This window comes from Ochotona curzoniae, unplaced genomic scaffold (assembly GCF_017591425.1).
Source record: "Ochotona curzoniae isolate NIBS_2020 unplaced genomic scaffold, NIBS_Ocur_1.0 contig_2688, whole genome shotgun sequence".
Lineage (NCBI taxonomy): Eukaryota > Metazoa > Chordata > Mammalia > Lagomorpha > Ochotonidae > Ochotona > Ochotona curzoniae.
The window spans coordinates 12,902,627-12,923,275 of NW_024465553.1; the positions used below are offsets into that span (position 1 = coordinate 12,902,627).

The window sequence follows — 20,649 nt, forward strand, 5'->3', positions numbered from 1 at the left end:
AGGCTTTTATTATTCAATTTTCCCCCGTTAGGATCGTTCTGATTAGGCAGCTACTTTTTGAACACTGGGCGAATAACACTCACTCAAGCTCTGGAAAAGTCATGGTGCATAGCAGCACTATGTTTCCTGCTCAGTACTGTCTTACAGGAGTTCAATGTTTACTGAGCCAAAGTGTGAGAGCCGAGTCCGTCACCGTTGGTAACCATAACTCAGTGACCTCCGGGAAGTCATTTAATTTTGCTCTACAAAGATTCCGTAGAATGAGTATACTTGAGGATAGAATGTCACCCTAAGTCCCTGGTGCATTGTCTGGTTTTCTTATGAATGAGATTTTGTTGGAGCACAGACACGCTCGTTAGTTAACGTGTTGTGTGTGCTGCTCTTATTTTATGGTGGCAGAGAGGGGCTGTTGCTACAGAAGCCGCGTGCTTTCTAGAGCCACACCGAGCAATGGTAGGCAGTACTCTTAGCGATGGAAAAGTCTGTACTCTGTGAAGTGCCTATCATAATGGGGTTCTTGGATGCCCTGTAAAAATGTGACGGTGGCTCAAACAACATGCATTTGTTGGCAGCAGTGGCACCGGTGATACTCACAGGGTCAAGGTTTCATTGCACAGTCCCTGAAAAGCATTTACAGGGATTGAAGTCATGTAAGGGTTGTCCGTGATTTCACTGCAAGAAAGGACAAAAAACAAACAGGAAAAATACTTGATGTAATAATGCTTTCATTCTAGAGCTGGGGCTCTTGTCACACAGATGCCCTTAGGTGACCTGCTTAATATCATTTTCTTTCAAATGAAATGACTCTTCATAACAACTGGTGGTTCAGAGGTCTGGAAAGGTAGTGAGAGCCATCCTATACAGACACAAACCTAAGAGTCATACATGCGCAGTGAGTGGGAGAGCTTTAGCTGTAGGTTGAGGCCCTTAACTTAATCCTTATCTTAAGGGAAGTATATGGATTTCAGGGACATCCCTTCAATCTCTGGTGCTTTTTTTTTTTTTAGGATTTATTTATTTATTTTTATTGGAAAGGCAGATCTACAGAAAGAAGAAAATACATAGAGAAAGATCTTCCATCTACTGGTTCACCACCCAAGTAGTTGCATCGGCCAGAGCTGAGCCAATCCAAACCCAGGAGCCAGAAGCCTCTTGGTCTCCCATGTTGATGCAGGGTCCCAAGGCTTTGGGTTGTCCTGGACTGCTTTCCCAGGCCACAAGCAGGGAGCTGAATGGGAACTGGAGCAACCAGGACATGAATCAGTGTGCATATGGGATCCCAGCGGTTTCAAGGCAAGGCTTTAGCCACTAGGCCCTCTCGCTGGGTCCTCTAATCTCTCACTCTATATTCATCATGTAGAGTTTCCAATGTGCATAGAGGACTCTAGAAAAATGGGTCTGTAGATCTCATTTCCTGAGGTTGCTATCATGTCCTCAGCCTGCAGAGCTCTGCTAGGCAGATGCACAGCTGAATCCTTCTCTACCAGCCGAGCTTCTTGAAAAGTCATTATACTTTTATCAGCTCTGCAGAAAAGAATTACGATCTATTTTTTCTAGCAAAACTTAAGATTTTAAAAATTATCAACAATTTTCCAATTCAGTAGTGTAAATTGAACTTGTCAGCTGTTTCTGTACGCTTTTTCTCTCCTGCATAATTAAGACAGTTGTTCCAGCTGTCCCGTGTAAAGACAAAATCTTTTCTACTCATCTAGGCAATTTTCTGTTCACATTTAATTGTAAAGTTTCTCAGAAACGTAGTTATCACAACCTTTGTTAACTCTGTTCTTCCATTTCGCCTTGGGCTTATCCCAAGCAGAATTCCTCATCTCTGTAACTCTATGAAAAGACATCCTGTCTGGCTTATCAATACCCCTCGGTGCGAGAGCCAGGGAGCATTTCTCAGTGCTGCCTGATTTCATCCATCAGTGAAGCCCCAAGTGATCACTGCTTCTACACGAACCAACCCCCATGCTACAACCTCCTGTTCCCAGTGACAAGCAAAATACAGCTAAACAGCCAGCACTGCACGTGTGTATACTCACAGTATGAAGAATACATCCGTAGAATAAACTTGGGTCAGGTCAGGAAATATGTTCAGTCCCGTGTTGAAAATGCCACTGAATGACATATAAAAAGAAAAGCTTTAGATCATCACATCTACATGTAGCAGATAGAATAACAATAATAGCTGAAAGCACAGGATCCGAGATCAGTGTGGAGTCAAATCCTAACTCTTCCACTAAATACCAGAGTGACCATGGTCAAGTTCTAACATTCTGACGACATGACGTTCCCTCAAGGCATAGTGACACAGTCCACCATGTAAATATGTCTGTTCTGCATAGAACACATGTGAGGATTGAACCGAGTGGGCTTTCTGAATGGAAATGCAGGTGTGTGTGTGTGTGTGTGTGTGTGTGTGTGTGTGTGCAGCTATTTTCATTGAGGGGCCTTATGTTTGTATGTTTTTGTGGAGTTAAGGGGGAGATAGTGTTACCCAATCCCAAGCCAACTTCCTTTTTTCAAATTCTACAGTATGTTGTGTTATTATTTTTCCAAAAATGATTCTACTAAGTAAGCAGGAGTCCAGAAGTGCCACTGCAGCAGTAATATTTTAAAAGTTATGTCCTGAACGGGATTGAAAGCCATCAAGGAGAATGTCTCCACCTTCCGAAGTTTGTGAAAAAAAAATGTTATGAGAAAAAAAATGTTAAGAATAAAACACATGCATAAAACAACACAAACCTAAAAAGCTTCAGACCCCCGAGTTTCACATCTGTTGCAGCTGCTCCATTACATTAATAGAAGCAGAAATACTTTTTGAGGGACTTTAATGTGGCACGGAGAGAGACTTAGACCCTGCCGGTCAATCTCTAGAAAAAGATTTTTTTTTATGGTAGAGAAGATTCTAGATGCACCTTCTAAGGTACACTCAGATTCGATTCCGTAGAGAAGGGAAGGCGCAGGATTTGAAGAGGGAGTAGGAACCTGAAAATGAACAAATGGAACATTCCCGATAACAAAAGAGAGACGTCAGATTCTACAAGGCATGTCTGAAGTACAGCAACAAGATCACACAAACAAACCAAAGGCTATTGCCGTGGGTGTTCTTTCAAGGAAATGAGGAGGCAGAGGGGCAGAAAAGCCAAAATGTTAACAATGAGGGCCCTGACAGGCTGGGAGTAAGAGACTAAAGGAACCTGAGCTGGAAATATATTTTTTTAAACATTTTTAATTTTATTTTTAACATTGCTTTTATAGTGGAGATGGATGCATGCCCACATGGGCCTCCAATTAGGGTGGGGAGGGTCAAGCGTGAAGGTAAAAAGCTTCCAAAGCTCCCACGCACTGAGTCAGTCTTCAAAGGCTCTCACAGTTCTTGGAAACCAGAGCTTGACGCTGGAAACTAAATCGATGCTTCCTGTACGGGTGGCAGGAACCCCAGCTACTTCAGCCATCCCTGTAGGAAGGTGGAATCAGGAGCCACCAAACCCAAGTCCTTAGGTGTGGAGCATGGGCCTCTTAACTAGGCTACCTACCTGCTCTGAGGCCTTCCATGCTGCTCCACACTCTGAAGATGCCCTCGTCCCTTTTGCTGCTTTCTTTAATGGTTTGCATCCCCAACCTCTGTATGTGCTTCCCTATTTGTCACTTTGCACAATTATCCTGCAGGAAAGGAACTTTTCTTTGTATTTCATGTCCAGCATCTCTCCAAAGAGATTTCTAAACTTCCGGATGGCAAGGACATCGTTTTAGCACAAAGGAAGGCATCATCTTATCAAAATGCTATTGATGGGTTTGGGACTCAAAATCAAAACCAATTTTTGTTTTATCCCACACATTTTCTTACTTGTAGGGTATTTTCAAAAAAGTTTGTTTAAAGGTGGGAGTTGATACTTACAGGAACTTTAGGAGCGGGAGCTTTTTGAGGGCATCCGGATCTATGTAAGTTAAGCTTCTGGTATTCCGAATTTCTCTGTAAAAGTTACAAGGACCACAGTCATCAGGAGACACCCATTTCTGTTCTTAAAAAAGACCAAACAGTGCAAATCAGGAGTGGCAAGTACTTAGGAGAAATGCATGCATTCTCGTGGTACCAGGGTGACCACTGCTGCCAGGGCTGGGCATCCAACTAACTACTCTTGGATCCTGGCAGGCCGCAGGGGCCACTCAGCCCTCTGGCCTCCCTGACTCAGATTTAGTCTGTTTGAATAGATGCGATGCCTCTCTCACCATTGTGTTTCAAAGATTTTCTTTTCCCTTTCAGATTTACATAAAAGAGAAAAAAAAAGTGTTTTGAATAAGACTTGAGGACAAGTCTTAATGACTCAAGCAATAGCAAGCATCCTTGTTGAGCTGATGCATGCTGGAGGGAGTTGGGGTGGGAGTGAGGGTGCAATGGTTGGAGGAGAGGTTGAGTGGGTGACATGGCGGAAGACAGCAGGGCAAGAAGGTCCAGGAGGTTCTGACATTGCTCTTTCAGATGTAGCAAAGAAGTGAGTCACCACTGTCATTAGGGTTTATTTGGAGTGTCAGTAATTTGAGACTCTCGAGCATTTATAGCCTGACAACATGTCTGTGACTTGGCTATTTACACTTAAGTATATGCTAAACAAGAATACATTTACGGCAGGCATTTGGCCTGTGGTTAAGACTCTACTTGGAATTCCCACATCCCATGTTAGAGGGCCCAGGGTTCAAGTCCAAACTCTGCTCCCGAATAATGAAGGGCAAACCCTGAAAGCCAGCAGCTCAACTGATTGTCACTAGGCATAGCTCAGCCCTATTGGCGGACATCTTGGGAAGTGAATGGTTAGAAGATCTTTGTCTGCCAGTTTTTCTTTCAAGTCAATTAAAAAAAGAAGAGGAGAAAGAAGAAGAGGAGTAGGAAAAAAAGAAGAAAAGAAAGAAAAAGAATGCACAGTTGGCATTAGTTATGTTAGCAGCTTTTCTTAAAGAGTGTACACTGGCTGGGAGAATTTAAAGGCATGCCCTAGGCCTTGGTGAAGAGTGTGAAAGAATCAGGTAAGACCTGAAGTGTCTCAGTTCGGCAAAGGCTTGATGCCTCGGGGAGCGGACTGCATCTCTTGGTGGTACCAGTTACCAGCCCTAGTATCTGACCTCTGGTGTTGCTTAAGAGAGCAGCATTACAATTCCTGCACTGCAGGCATATAAGGCAGTGATATCTTAGTAAATGTACAAGTCAGCCATTAATACAATCTGGCTTTAGGGCATGTCCATCTTGACCCAGGTAATGATGGTCCCACTTGCCACTAATCCCACACCTTCCCTCATGCCTACAAGCACTGATCTGTTTTTTATCTCTGTAAATTTGCTTTATCTAGACATTTCATATCAGTGGAGTTACAAGCTAAGAAGTCTTGTCTGCCTCCATTTAGCATAATGTGATGTTCAGTTACACTGCGATTTGCTCCTTTTATGGCTGCGTAGTCCGATGGACCTGTGACGGTGGGCTTTCCCACTTCTGGCTAGATGACTTTGAGCAACATCCTTGATGACTTTAGATTGTATTTTTCTCACCTACAAATCTGAAAACAGCATTGCTTTAAGTGGGCTCTTGTGAAGGTTAAATGATATGTAAGAGTTTTGAGTGTGGCTTTTCTACAGTTGAGGATTCTATAAATTATGGCTTTATTATTGTTATGAAAGCTGGCATCAAGGACTTGGGGTTATAGGTGTTGCAATGTTTCTATAAAATTTAAAAAAAAATGAAACACAAAAAAAATCCCTGTTGTATTAGATACTTCAAATGAAGATGTTGACTGTGAAACAGATCTTGGGAAGGACAGGAAGGAATTAACCAGGAACATAAACCGTCTCCCCTCCCTCCTCCCTACACACAACTCATTGTCTATAGTGATGAAAACATTCTGGTCCATTGTCTTTTTAGCATCATTTTATTATTCCAGGAAACTTTAGCCCATACAAATAGCATTGTCTTTTCTAAGAACTGCTTGTAAGAAAGGCCCTCAATATTTCTGCCAATAGCAGTAATTTGCATCTCATAGAAATTCTCACTATAAGATCCTTGCTGTGTCCTTGAATTTTAAACTATTACAATTCTTACTTAACCAAGACCCTGCATGGAAAGACCCTCCTAACCCCGTCTTTGAATTTTGTGCCAGTTTAAGACTGAAATCCACATACCCTTAAACATTTTTCTGTCCTGGAACAATAGACCATTGGTTATTCTACTCCTGAGTTTCATGACCACCACATCTTCCCCTTCCAGAGCTCTCATCTTTGTGCAGGTGATTCTCTGTTTCTAAGCAGCAAACTCTTTGCCAGGGGTATCCACTAGGGGAAGAGGCGTTGAGACAAAAAATGCAATATGCGACAGTCTAGAAACTTGAGAGTACTTTGCATTCTGGAAAATTATTCCAGAGGAGAGATCATTGCTGACCCAGCGGATTTGGGTGAACCCAGAGAACGTTACAATGAAAGAAATGCAAGCCGCCTGAATCAGCTTAAAAGGTAGCAAGAAGGAAAGGGAAATGAAACACCATGGCTGTTAGTAGAAATGGATTAAATGAGGTGGTAACTCACAAGTGGCCTGGCAGACAAAGGAGAGGGTGGCAGCGGGGAGCTGGGAAACACAAAGCAGGAAGAGAATATAAAAGAACAAAATGAAAAAGATAGAAACCACTTTCAAAGATTAGAAGACAGCTAAACACTTGCTGACAGGTGACTGGTAATTCTCTCCAGATGTAAAGAAGGGATGGAGTGCGCATGGACATCCAAGAGGCAGGTTATGGGCCAGTGCAGCCAGTATAACCATTTCACAGAGAGAAAAGTTAAGTCCCAAGAATCTCCAGCTAGAGAAGAGTGAAATCAGCCTGACTTATCTCACATCTGTCAATGTTTTGTATTGATTAGTTTCTTTGAGTAATCTGCCTGCCTCAAATGAATACAAGAAGCATAGATAAAATCCCTAAAACAGTACACCATTTAAAATTGATCATTTTGATATGTAGATTTGGAAGTGAGGGATACGCTTACAGTGCGCAATGCAAGGTCATTCTTCAGTATGCTCTCTTTAAAAAAAAAAAAATTTTTTTTAATTGGAAAGGCAGATGAACAGAGAAAAGGAGAGACAGAAAGATTTTGCATCTGCTGGTACACTCTCCAAGTGGCTTCAAAGGCCAGAGCTGAGCTGATCTGAAGTCAAGAGCCAGGAACCAGGAGCATCTTCTGGGTCTCCCATGCTGGTGCATGGTCAGAAGGCTTTGGTCCATCCTACACTACTTTCCCAGGCCACAAGCAGGGAGCTGGAAGGGAAATGGAGCAGTGGGGACATGAGCCAGTGTGCACATACTATCTCAGTGTGTGCAAGGTGGGGATTTAGCCACGAGGCTGTCATGCTGGGCCCCAGCAGGCTCTTCTATGTAGTTGAGAAAGTTAGCAGTCATGGGGCACTAACTTGTCTGCTGGCTCGCTGCTCAAATGCTGGGGGGTGGGCCAAGCCAAAGCTAGGAACCAACAATTCTGCCCAGGTTTCCCATGTGTGTGCGGGCAAACTCAATGATTTGAGCCATTTCCTGTCTCCTCTGGAAGCTAGAATCATGGGATGCAGGTGTCAGCTGGCATCTTAACCCCTCCTGACATGGGCCCCTTTGAAGATTATTGATTACAACATGTCAGCCTGGGAAAATTAAGACATGTGGTTCCTATCATTTAAAATGGTTTACCACTGACTAACGTGAGGTAGATAAAAATTGTCTTCATTTTGTTGGGCCTGACATTGTGGTGCAGCATGTTAAACTGCTGCCTGTGATGCTGCCATGACATATGGGTGTCACTTAGAGTCCTGGCTGCTCTACCTCCTGTCCAGTGCCCGTCTGATGTGCCTGGGAGGGCAGCAGGAGATGGTCCACGTGCTGGAGTCCTCGCACCCCCACGAGAGACCTGAATAGACTTCCAGGATCCTAACTTCTCATCTACTCAGCCTCAGCCATTGCTGCCCATTTGTTTATTGAGTTTATTGAGGAATTTAAAAATAAAATAAATATTAAAATAACAGAAATTCATTCAAGGATGAATTATTGAGACTTTTCAAGCAGACTGAAGGAAATTTATCAGCAGATTTTCTACTGGGAACCAGATATTATAAAAATGACTTTTTTCGATTGCCTGACAGATGCTGTTTGCTATTTCCTGATTATTTAATGATCATTACTAAGATTGGTAATCTGAAAAGCTCTTATGAGTCTACTCATTCTGGCAAGTCTTAGCGCTATCTGCCATAAGCCACATGTTTGACCTGCTCGCAGAATTTCTATTTACCTCTAATTTAAAAAACCATATCCAGGTAAACCCACCTTTGAGGTAGCATTTTCTTTATTTCAGTTTTTTATTATAGATAGTTTAGATGCTGATTTGGTTCTGGAGGGAGACACTCTGGTAATCAATTTCCTACTGAAATCTCTTAGCTGAGTAAACTTGGGTGAGCACGCTGCAAGGTGCATAAAGCCACCTTCATCGATGTAAGAGAGGCTGAAGCTGAGCGGGACAGTGTGTCATTTTGTACAAACTGGGAAACTTGTTGAGAATTCAATAGGGCACATTAGAAGTGACTGATATTAGACTAGAAGCGTCAGTTCTAGATTCCATTTTTTAAAGATTTCTTTTTTAATTTTTATGGCAAAATCATATACAGAGAGGATAATGACAGAAAGGAAGATCTTCCATCTGCTGGTTCACTCCCCAGGCGGCCACAATGGCTGGAGCTGAGCCAATCAGGAGCCAGGAGCCTCTTCCGGATCTCCTATGTGGGTGCAGAATCCCAAGACCTTGGGCACTCACATGGGAGACCCAAAGGAGGCTCCTGGCTTCGGATTACTGGGCCAAAGTTTTCCAATTTGTACAAAATCAGAGATTCATAGATATTGGAAGTTCATCAACCCCCAAACTGGCTGAATACAAAGAAAATCTCTTTTAGGCATAGTACAGTGCAATTATTCAAAAGTAAAGGTAATGAGAAAAATATTAAAAGTGGCCAGAAAAGGATCTGGTGCAGTAGCCTAGTGGCTAAAGTCCTCACCTTGCATGCACTGGGATTCCATATGGACACAGGTTCTGATCCCGGCGGCCCCACTTCCCATCCAGCTCCCTGCTGGTGGCCTGCGAAAGCAGTGGAGGACGGCCCAGATCCTTGGGACCCTGCACCCATATGGCAGATCCGAAAGAAACTCCTGGATTTGGATCTGGTCAGCTCCAGCCATTGAGGCTGCTTGGAGAGTGAGTCAACGGATGGAAGATCTTCCTTTCTGTCTCTCCTCCTCTCTTTATATCTAACTTTCCAGTAAAAATAAAATAATCTTTTAAAAAAAAGTGGCCAGAGGAAAAAAAAACACATTGTTTATGAGAGAATAATGATAAGTGTAATAAACCAAATATCTGAATGGCGAGGCCAGAGTTTCAGACTGGATATAAAAACAAGGTCCACTTGCACAGAGCCTGCATCACAAGTACTGTCAGTATACAGACACAGTACCGAATCCCAAGCTGTGCTCTCAGTTACGAGGCTGCTTGGGGCATGTTTGTGGGAACTGAGTGAACATATGTTGAAGATTTACCATCGTGCTTTCGATATAGTAAGTGCTCATTTAGGATAATTCAATATAGGTGTGTGTACATATTTTTGCTAAATGTCTTACTGATCTGAGTGTTCATTCATTCAGACTTGCCTCCTCCGATTCATTTTTTAGAAATACAATTTCAAAATATATAGAAATTTTCCACTGTTTGGGTTTCAGTTGGATAGTTTCTTCACAAGTTTGCAAGGATAAGGAGCATATAAAACACGCTGCCTTATGGAACCTTTTATCATTATCAAACATTTGCACGGCTTTTGCAAAGCTTAGTAAGTTCTGTGAAGCAGAATGAAGATCTAGTTCAGACAGAGAGGTGGCATCAAGCACATCTCTGTGCGAGTGACATTTTAGGCTGAAAAATAATTAGTAGATGAATCTGAGAAAGAGAGGGTAAGCAAAACTTTCTAGACAATGCAAAAGGCCCGAGCTGAGGTTGATCTTGGACTATTCAGATAAGTAAAGCAAACTATGGGAAAAATGGAGCCCATATGGGACACCGGTGCTGCAGGCAGAGTATGAGCTTGTCGTGCTACCACGCAGACCCTGAAAATGCCTTGTTTCTAATGATTGCATTGAATAGCTTCCTTTGATATGCCATAATTTACTAGAGAAATAAAAAATTATCTGTGAAGCATACTGACTAGTATTGATGAGGTAGGCACTGTACGAGATGCCCATATATCTTATATTATTCAGTGTTTACAAAAGCCACGTGATTTTGGAACTCTTATTTCCCTAATTTACCAATGAGGTTTAAAAGGCTAGCAGAGTTTATCTACGGCTAGACAGTGAACAGCCAGACAAGTCAGTACTCCAGTTTGACTCTGGCCAGTTCTGGACATGTAATTGTTCACATACGTACAAAGTCAGTTTTGTAAACTCTTCAACAGGTGATAGAATCCAGTAGGTTCTTGCTATGCATGTATTCACAGCACACTAAGAACATCTGTTGACATAGTTGTAAAGAATTAAAAAGCAAGTCAGGGACAAGATTGACTTTTCTTTCTAATGCTAGGATCCTGAGATGCCAATTGTTGGTTTACATCTTTTATACTCATTTTAATTGAAGGATAGAGAGACAAATACAGAGCAGGGGAGATTGTCCGTTGATGGTTCATCCTCCAGACTCCCACAGGAGCCAGGATTTTAATCTGGCTCTCCCACGGGATGGCAGGATGTGCATCAGCAGAAATATTGAGTAGCACATAGAGCTGTGACTTAAATCAGGCACTGTCTCATTGGACACGGTCTTGGGACTCACCTTCTGCGCCACATGGCTGCCTTCCAGAGCAGATTTAACGGTGACTTTAACTTCCCACAGAGACAGTCAGAAGTTATTAGGATGGATTGGAACAAACTCAGAGTGAGAACAAGTAAAATACTGCACCAGAAAAGAGATGGTTTGGCACATCATTTCAAAACCGGCTCACACTGCCACAGGGAGCCTGGAAATGATCCGAGGAGGTGCTGCGGCCTGGCCTCTGCTGCCCTGTCCCCGTACTTACATGTGGGTCATCTTACTCAGGTTGTAGAAGGACCATGACTCCAGCCGCTGCAGAGTCGCATCTATGGATAAGTAGCTGAGCGATACAAAAATACCAAACAAAATGGGAAGTTAGCAAAGTTGTGAAATGCGCACATACTATTTTTCAAGTAACTTCTTTACCAGAGGGTTCCTAGATCATTCAACGTGTACATTCCTTATAATGTCCAAATAATTAATACTTGGTTTTAAATGGTGTAGATCCTTAAACATTTTAACATGCTTAATAGTAACACTCTTATCAATATAACATATTACTATAGGTCCTAGCCATTTAACTGTCTCCTTCCACTTTTTCTTGCTTCAGAAACTTTCTCCAAATTTCTTGATTAGGGTAAATTGCACATAAAATGTCTTCGTAGCACCATGAACTTCCGTTTCACTAACTGCCCTGAGAGTCCTCACGTACACAGAACTGCCACTTCTCACTTTCTTTTAGTTCGAAATTTTATTTTCAGACATTTTGAGCTTTGATAATTGTTTACAGCCATTGTCTATGCTCTAAGGAATAGTGGTACCTCCCCCCACCCCCAGTTACTATCTGTTAAATTCTATATCTAGTGGAGGGCTAAGTCTGTGATTATAAAATAAACTGAAATGTTGTGACAGCACATCATGGTTCAAGTGGCTGAATCTTAGTCACCCATTTGGGAGACCTGAAATAAGGGAGGCTGGTTGGTAGCATCCTTTACTTCTAACTGGTACACAGATGCCAGGGTATGTATGCAACCCCTGCCCTCAAACAACAGCAAAAACCAAACACCTTTGTAGACAAAACTGCCTACGGAAAGAATGACTGAAGTCACACATTAGACACTCAATACTCAGTTAGAAAATGAATCAATGTAGCCAAAAACCGTGAGGTTTGCTGCGGGCTGTGATCCTCGTACTTAACATGCCCGAGGGACCCATGTTGCTTGTCAGAATCAGCGAAAAGAAACAATGACTTGGTTCATTCCTCACACAGCTGCGTTCTTTGTCCACTTACCACGCAGGTCTTTCCCTCCTCACTGGGAGTGGATGCCAATTTTGTTTTTAAATGTTGGAATTGTAAAATAGATTATTTTTAAGTTAAAGAATTCTGAAATCACTCTACATTTATGACACAGTGTAAACATTTGTATTAGTGATGAAACTGAATCCAGAGCGGGTACTTCAGATAGATAAATTAGACACAGAGAAGTAAATCTATTCACAGGATAGCATCCCAGCAAAGGTTTAACTATATCCTGAGGTACATATTAACATACATTTAGAATTAGGAACTTCTTAAGGCCAAATGGACTTTTGCCTTGGCTTTAAAAAAATCATCTAGATCTTAGAGAGTGGCGACAAAGGAAAATCAAATTAACATCATATTTAACATCAAATTAATGTCATACGTAACATGTTTATGTATATTCAAAAGTTACTGATTTATGCAGTTATAAGTATTTTGTATGAACAAACACATTTATGAGCTAGCATAGCCCGGTTATAAACTTTATAGCAAAAATAAAAAGACTCACATTCTGGAAATATTGGGCAGATTTGAAAACGCATGACTGGGAATGGTTCTCAGATGAGTCTCTGAAAGTTTCCTGTGAAAGTAAGAGTTGCACCGTTAGCGTCATGACCACTGGGCGGGCAGAATATCTTAGCCATAAAGAATGCATCATTAGAATTCAGACTAACCTTAAAACATATATTTCATGATACATAATCAACAAAAATGATACTCAATTAAAAACATACAGCTTTTTTTTCTCTCACAAGACCAGGATTGATGATGAGATTCAAATACAGAAAATGAATCTTCTAATTCCATCTTTGGATTACCAGGAAAGTGGCTCTTCTGACGTCATATCCACTCATTCACTGAAGAGCAGCATGATGCATTCATTAAGTATATGTTTTGGAGTGCTATAAGAATGTGCATGAAGTACATATGAAGAGGAATTGATTATGCTTATCTTAAACATTAGTGGTATCACTTGAACAGTCTTGCCCAAGCGAGGGTCCCATTCGCAATGGTCTTGATCCTCCCCTCTGTGTGCGACAGGCAGGAGTTTAGACATCTCTGCTGGGCACGCAATGTGAAGGCCCCGATTTCCCCTTGCTTTGATTTTGGAGACTACAAAGAATACTGAGACTGCTTCCGCTTAAACAGTGAAAACACCTTCGTACATTCCAGCATACCTCTCCGCCCAGACACTCCATTTCTTTTTTAAATTTCTATCTTTCTTATTGACAGCACTTGGATAAAATTCTGGAGACTATTCTGCTTAGTAAAATAAGCCAGTTGCAAAGGGACAAATAGCATGTTCTCTCTGATATAAAATAGCCTTCATGCAAAGGATGAAATAGATAGGTGATCAAGTATAAAATATATGTTGTTAAAAAGATACATGTTCTCATATCTCATTGAGAAGTTACCCAATGGAGACCAGCACATCGCTAAGTGAAGTTACATTGTAGTATACTTCTCTACTTGTGAATGAAAGTAAGACTACCAATGACACATTGAAATACACCTTTGCAGTATGAAACTAGATTTTCTAACTTTGTATATATCAACGAGGCTGATGTATTAAATATCAGAAAGTTAAACTTGTAACTGTTACTAAGTGAAATGGCAGGAGGGTCGATGAGCAGGGTGTGTGGGAAGCAGACAGAGGAATCCCTAGAAAACTGTATCAGGGAAGAGAGTAAAAAAGGAATTCTGTACAGACAAGCCATGTCTAGTATCCTAACTCCTTTTTAAAAAGACAATTTCTCCCCGCAGTAATTATCTTCTCTATGTGTCCTTATTTATTTATTTATTTTTTGCTATTTAAGTATCAGTAATGATACATCACCCATTTAGTATCTTATTTACAGATAGTAGGTTAAAATGAATTGGATATTTTCCCTTCTAGGATACAAACTTATTTCCTAAAAGGCTATTTTCCAATCTATATATTTTTTGGACTACCCATTTATTTCTATGGCATTTGAAATCTATCTGTAAATTGCCTAGTCAAAGCACCAGCAGGGTCAAATTAGGAGGAAGCTTGCCACGAACGACCTCAGGGTAAATTTTCAACACTCTGTACCCTTTGTACTTTGTCAAGAAACACATGCTGCCTTAATATGATTTCAGAAATCACTTCTCTTTTGTCAAAATATCCCACTTACATCTTTTTAATTGCATTGATTAGAAGCTTGTTGGTCCAGATCCAGATTTCTGAGCTTAAAAAGATATGAGAGAGAAACAAGCTCTTCTATTAAAATAGCCCTGTGAAATTGGGCCATGTTGAAGGAACGCAAAGGATAAGAAACACACCTGCTGGGTATCACCCAGAGGATTGAGTTTCTTAGGCTACAGTCAGTCTTTCAGAACTGTGCTAAACTGAGAAAATTGAGGGCACCCTTATTTGCACTCACCGATTGTAGGAAATGTGGACCTAACTGTAAATTTCTCTAGCTAAAAATTTGACATTTAACTTGTATCCTAAAGTAAGTAACACACATGTTGAAATAAACAGAAAATTAGAATAAGCTTACAATGGCTTCTAAAACACCTAACTTGGAATGAATACATGATCTAATTGGGATTTTGCAGACTTTGGGATAAAGATTCAAATAATGTTGATTTTTTTTCCAAAGTATGAATATTTTAAATGCATAATACCTATTTCTGGAAAGCTCCCTCATTGACATTCAAAACCCCATAAACACTTTTAAGTCTGGAACAAAGATCTTCATCCCACTACTCAGTTATGACAGAAGGGGATTTAAAAACAAAACTATTATGGATGTTTATGTGCTGCTTCATTGCACAACAAGATGTTCTACACAGAAAATACTTCTCACTGAAGAAAAGCTGAAATACAGCAACCAGTAAGAACAATCCTACACTTCTTCACATAAGTATGCTATGCACGCTTAAACTGCAACAAAAGTGAAGTTTCACCGATGCCAGTATTCCTAGCCCAAGATGAAAAAAAAAATAATTTATCTGTTAAATGAACTCATTTAATATCAAAATTATTATAACAGCCTAAGACAGAGGCTGATTTCAATCATCTTAGGTTGAACTATCAGAATAGCAGCCATTCCTATAAATGGTTGTGGCAGTCCAGACAATAAAAAATGGTGACAATAAGGTGAGATCTCCTGAAACCTTTCTGAGAAGAGCAACCCTGGGTTCTAGCAAAGAACGTCGGTTCTTGGAAAGTCCCAGGCAAGTGAGAGAGAGTGCTGATTACAGGAAATGATCCCGTTGCAGGATGAGATCTGGCTTTTCTGATTGGCCCAAATTGGTTTCTATACCTGGAACTGGAAGAACCTGTTTCCCTGTTGCACCTTTTACTGATTGGATAGTTCAGAGTGCATCATCCTTAAACTTGCTGGGTATCTTTTGCGCCACTACAGTTGCCTGGATAACTTGGTTGGGCCCTGGTGTAAGCTTCACCGAGTGAATGACTCTACCATTGTGCCAGTGCTCTTAGTTAATTGTATGAGCCTTGCTTAAAAAGCTCCTGAACTTGACAGAGCAGGGCTGCTCCCCTCTTCCTTGTGTGATGGAATTGGACAGTCCGCCAGCAGGTGAGTAAAGGCTCCCGTGCCTCTCAGAGTCGGCCTCTGACTCATCTCTGGGATAGGTTTGTTCAACTTGCAACATGGCCAAACTTAATTGCAATTTGATACTTCATGCATTTTGACTATGTATAGTCACAGTAATGAGTATATAATTTAGAAAATGTATGTATTGTTATTTTACATATAAACTGCCTTGCTTGCCTCTAAAATTCAAGCATGTTAGCACACGCTTTCTTTGCTTTTTACACCTAGGTTCTAAAATGTTGACCTTATGAAAACAGGAAGAATTTTCTTCCAAGGCACAAAGGTCATTCTGGAGGACTCAGCATCTAGCCCATCAAATAATGAAGACATCATACTTATTTACAGAACTTTCATTTCACTTTCCCTCTAGTCATTTTATTGTAAGCTAAGGACTGTGGAGAGTCAATATTTGCAGTGCGGGCTGCCTTGCAGGCTCCAGCTGCCCACAGCTGCGTGAGCGCTACCTCTCAGCTGGAGCCTGTGGTTGTTTCGTTACACAGTAGTTTGGTATCTAGAGTTAATGATTAGTATCTCTTTTTGTTCTCATCATGCATCTAGGGGCAGGATGTTCCTTCCATTGTCTCCATTCTCAAGGGCAAAATTTTTATTTAAAGAATCTTGTGACATTGTGAGGACTGCTTTTAAAAGCAGATGGGAGGAAAATATAAGAGGATGGGCTTCTTTAGTAAAACATTTTATTTTCAGAATACATTTTAAATATTTGTGCAAATGATTTTGTTTTTGACAAAAGATGATTTATTTGGCAAGCAAAGCTACTGAAAGATAGAGAAAAAGAAATCTTACATCCACTGTTTTCCTCCCCAAATGGCCATGTTGCCTAGAAATGGGCTAAAACTGGGAGTCTGGAACTCCTCCCAGGTCTCTAAAATGAGTGCTAGGGGTTCAAGTATTTGCATCAGACTCTGCTACTTTCCCAGATGCATTAGCGGGAAGCTGAATTGAAAGTGGAGCCGCCTGAACTCCAATTAGTACTCATGGGATACTGCTGTTCAAGCAGCAGCCTAACGTAGTGTGCCGAACGCCAGCTCCAAAGTGCATATATATATATATATATAGACAAAAGCATCAGAATATTTCAGGATGTTTATGATCCGAAGAATCAGCATCAAAATATTTGTTTCTCATGAAAGCTAGGCTTTAAAGACATTCTACTTTTCCGGGCCTAGCGCGATGGCGCAAGTGGTTAAGGTCCTCGCCTTGCACGCCCAGGATCCCATATGGACGCCGGTTCTAGCCCAGCGAGCCCCGCTTCCCTTCCAGCTCCCTGCCTGTGGCCTGGGAAAGCAGTCGAGGACGGCCCAAAGCTTTGGGAACCTGCACCCACGTGGGAGACCCAGAAGAGGCTCCTGGCTTCGGATCGGCATAGCATCGGCCGTTGCGCTCACTTGGGGAGTGAATCATCGGACGGAAGATCTTCCACTCTGTCTCTCCTCTCTGTATATCTGCCTTTCCAAAAAAAAAAATAATAATAAATCTTCAAAAAAAAAAAAAAGACATTCTACTTTTTATTGACCTCTGAGGATTTCCAATAAGAAGGCAATGATTATTTTTCCTAAGAAAAAAACCATTTGAAAGCCCTATGCAAATAGTACCACCATTTACTATTAATATTTTAAGTAACACATGACGAAAGAATTCACAGGCATAATTTAATATTTTAGGTAGCATATGTCCATTTAATAACATTGCTTAAAGATAAAGTAAGTATAGGGGCTGGCACAATGGTGTAGTAGGCTAAGCTTCTGGCTTGGTCCCAGCATCTCATCTGGCCATTGGTGCTAGTCCCAGCTTCTCCACTTAATGACACAGCTCTCTGCCTGTGGCCTGGGAAAGCAGTGGAGGATGGTCCAAGCCATAGGCCCTGCACCCACGTAGAAGACCTGGAAGAGGCTCCTGGTTTATGGATTGGCTCAACTCTGGTCATCGCCACAATTTGGGGAGTGAAACAGTGGATACAGGACCTTTTTCTGTATGTCCCCCTTCTCTCTGTTAATTCTACCTTTTAAATACAAGTAAAATAAATTCTTAAAAAAGATGTAGTAATTAGAGAAGACAAAATAAGCTGATGATGTGATGAACTTCTCTCTTCATGAGCTGTTTCACTAAGAGCTATCTGAGGCTAGGACTCTGGGCCATGCAAGCCTGATCGTTCTTAAACGTCTGCATTGAAAGAGAAAATAAAACACAGGTGGAACATCAATGACTTGAGTTTCAGAATCAGATCCAGTTTTCAGCGTTGTCTTTGTTTTCACAGTGGCAACAGAGGGAAGTTTTGTTGATGCTGTTAAAGGCAGCGCATAGTTCTCCCTGTTCCAACAGGAACAGCCTGTGAAATTAAGGTTTTTACAGTAATCTTCCATGACAGTGCACTCATTTCAGTAAAATCTCACCAACATGTCAGTCCAGTGAACATTCCAACATTTTGTTTCTTACATAGTTTCTGGAATCTTAAATACTTTGTGTGAGCACAGGGGTGAGGCTTTAATTGACTAATACTGCCTGATTCCCACTGCAGCCTCTGTTGGATGAAGAGTGTGAGATTGGAAAGGGTGAGCTGGGCTTGTTTTTACTGAGTGGTGGGGACTGGTTGATTCTCTTTGACACAGTTAGCCTGTGTAGACCAGTAGTACCAAACTTCCAACTGTGTTTCATGTTTTTAGTCTCCTGGCAAGCAGGGTGGGAATATTTTGTGATACTGCTCCAGTCTGTTTACTTAATACTTGTGTAATCTGCATTCAATGTCCTCCGTTTGTGCTAAACACCTGTGCCAATCAATCAATGTTTTATTGAGATGTACCATGGCCATTTCACTGCGAACTAGTCTGTGTCAGCATCAAAAGCATTGATTGTAGAAAAAATGGGGGATTGTTACAAATGATCCAGATATCATGTATCGCAAAATTATGAATTATAAATTGCATAGCAATAATACAATTTTAATGTGTCTTTTTCATTTACCTGATGTTTTTATTTTGGCAAGAATTTTCCATGGTGCATTTATTTTGCTATTGTGCAATTTTTAAAATAATAGGTAGCAAGTTGTCACACAGTACAGCAAGCAAAGGGATTAAGATCAGAACAGTAGATCCAGGGAATCACCTAGGCAAACCCTGGCACTATTTACAAATAAACTAATTTAAAATATGAAGGTATAACACTGAACTCAAACAGCACATCTGGAGTTCAAGTGCACCTATGAGACAGAGTTTCCATACGGGGTTTTATTTTTGTGGCACGAGCCTTAGCAACCCAAGCCACAGCTTCACGGATTTGACTTCTGATAATTGTCCAGTAAGGCCCACTGGTGGACAGTTGTCTATTCACAAACCTTCTCTTAGGTCACCTGGGTATTGAAATGTTAGATGAAGTTCTATTTCAGCTTTTGGGGGCAATTTTTACATTAAGGTTACTTACACAGTACTATATGGAAGCATATTTTGTATTTAGTAGAATGTAAAAATCTGAAATGCAAACTTACATTTGAGGTTACTGCAAAAGGTTTGTGGGAAAATGCGGTTAAATAGTAGTGTGCATTTTTTCACAAATGTTCGAATACCTCCTTCTCATTCAGTGCATACAAGCAGACTTCACGTATATGTAGACATATACACAGTTACCCATGCGACCAGGACATAGGTAAGGATTCAGCAAAGCTCCACCACTCGGGAGGATTCCATGTGCCCCTTCCCAGTGGGAGGTCCTTCCCTGCGGTAGAACTGGGATTCTGACTTCTGTCACCACAGGTTGTTTGTAGAGTAACTTTATGTAAATATAACCAGGCACTAGCTGCACTTGATGCTTTTGTTTAACACAGCTTCTTCAGATTCACTTGTGTTGTATGTTTGAGCATCTCTTATTGCGAATTATGAATATGCATACTTGTTCATTCAGTCTTCAGTTGAATTGGCCCTCTTAAGAATACAGGTAGTATGAAAATCCACCAATTTTTGGCCTTTTGAGGACATATCAAAAAGTTTGTAGAAATATACATTATAATATATTATGTATTTCAGAAGTTTTCATCAAAATAATCTTTCAATTTTATTTCCACAAGCTTTTTAATATTTTTGTATATTTCAGTATTTTTGAAGTATTCTCATACATACTCTGAGACAAGTACCTAAGAATGGGATATGTCAGTCATAGACATCTGTAAGCATAGTTATGTGAGAAACTGGCAGTTTACAATGTATTCTCTCATACCAGTGATGGGAGGCAGTTCCAGTTAGTTCTACATCTGGACCAATACCTTCTGTTATCAATAGTTTTAGTGGTAGTCACACTCAGGAATGAGTATAAACAGTTTTGCTGGTGGGTATTTTTAATTATTAAAGGGTTTGCAGAAATGCATGGCTAAATAAAAAAGAATGTTTGTATATGCAAATATGGTATTTAACTTTGTCTCAACTTGATGGGGTCATGAGGAGCTCAAATATCTGTTTAAACATTGCTTCCCTGTATCTTTGTGAGAATGTTTCCAGAAAAGATTAACCACTCAGTGTGTGGACAGTCCAACAGATTGACCTTTCCAATGTAATAGACCTTACGTAACCTATTCAAAGTCTGAGCAGAAGAGAAAATAAAGACTCAGTACTAATTATCATTGCCCTATGTCTTATATTCTCTCTGCCTTCCAACTTGAACTTGGCTTGGAGCCTACGCCTTTGGCTCTCCTAACTCCCAGGCCATCACATTGAGTCCAGAACATACACTCTCACTTCACTTGTTGTCAAGTCATTGGAGTCCAACTGGAAATATTCTGTCAGTTCTCTGGGGTCTCCTACTTACCAACTACAAATTTTGAATTTCTCAACCTCCCCAGTTATGTCAACTGATTCTTTGCAGTAAAAATATCTGTCTATGCATCTATGTTTAAAGATAGGG

The 20,649-nt window shown here is 40.8% G+C and overlaps 1 protein-coding gene across 1 annotated transcript in view; it reads right to left on the bottom strand.

Annotated features, from left to right (window-relative positions):
* The window catches only part of TSHR (thyroid stimulating hormone receptor), a 76,455-nt gene that overhangs the window by 22,964 nt on the left and 32,842 nt on the right, over window positions 1–20,649 (bottom strand). The window contains exons 2-6 of the mRNA XM_040975584.1: window positions 12,666–12,737; window positions 11,120–11,194; window positions 3,902–3,976; window positions 2,043–2,117; window positions 595–672 (exon numbers count right to left, since the gene is read on the bottom strand). Of these exons, the coding sequence (XP_040831518.1) occupies window positions 595–672; window positions 2,043–2,117; window positions 3,902–3,976; window positions 11,120–11,194; window positions 12,666–12,737 (375 nt within the window). The remainder of the gene's footprint in view (window positions 1–594; window positions 673–2,042; window positions 2,118–3,901; window positions 3,977–11,119; window positions 11,195–12,665; window positions 12,738–20,649) is intronic.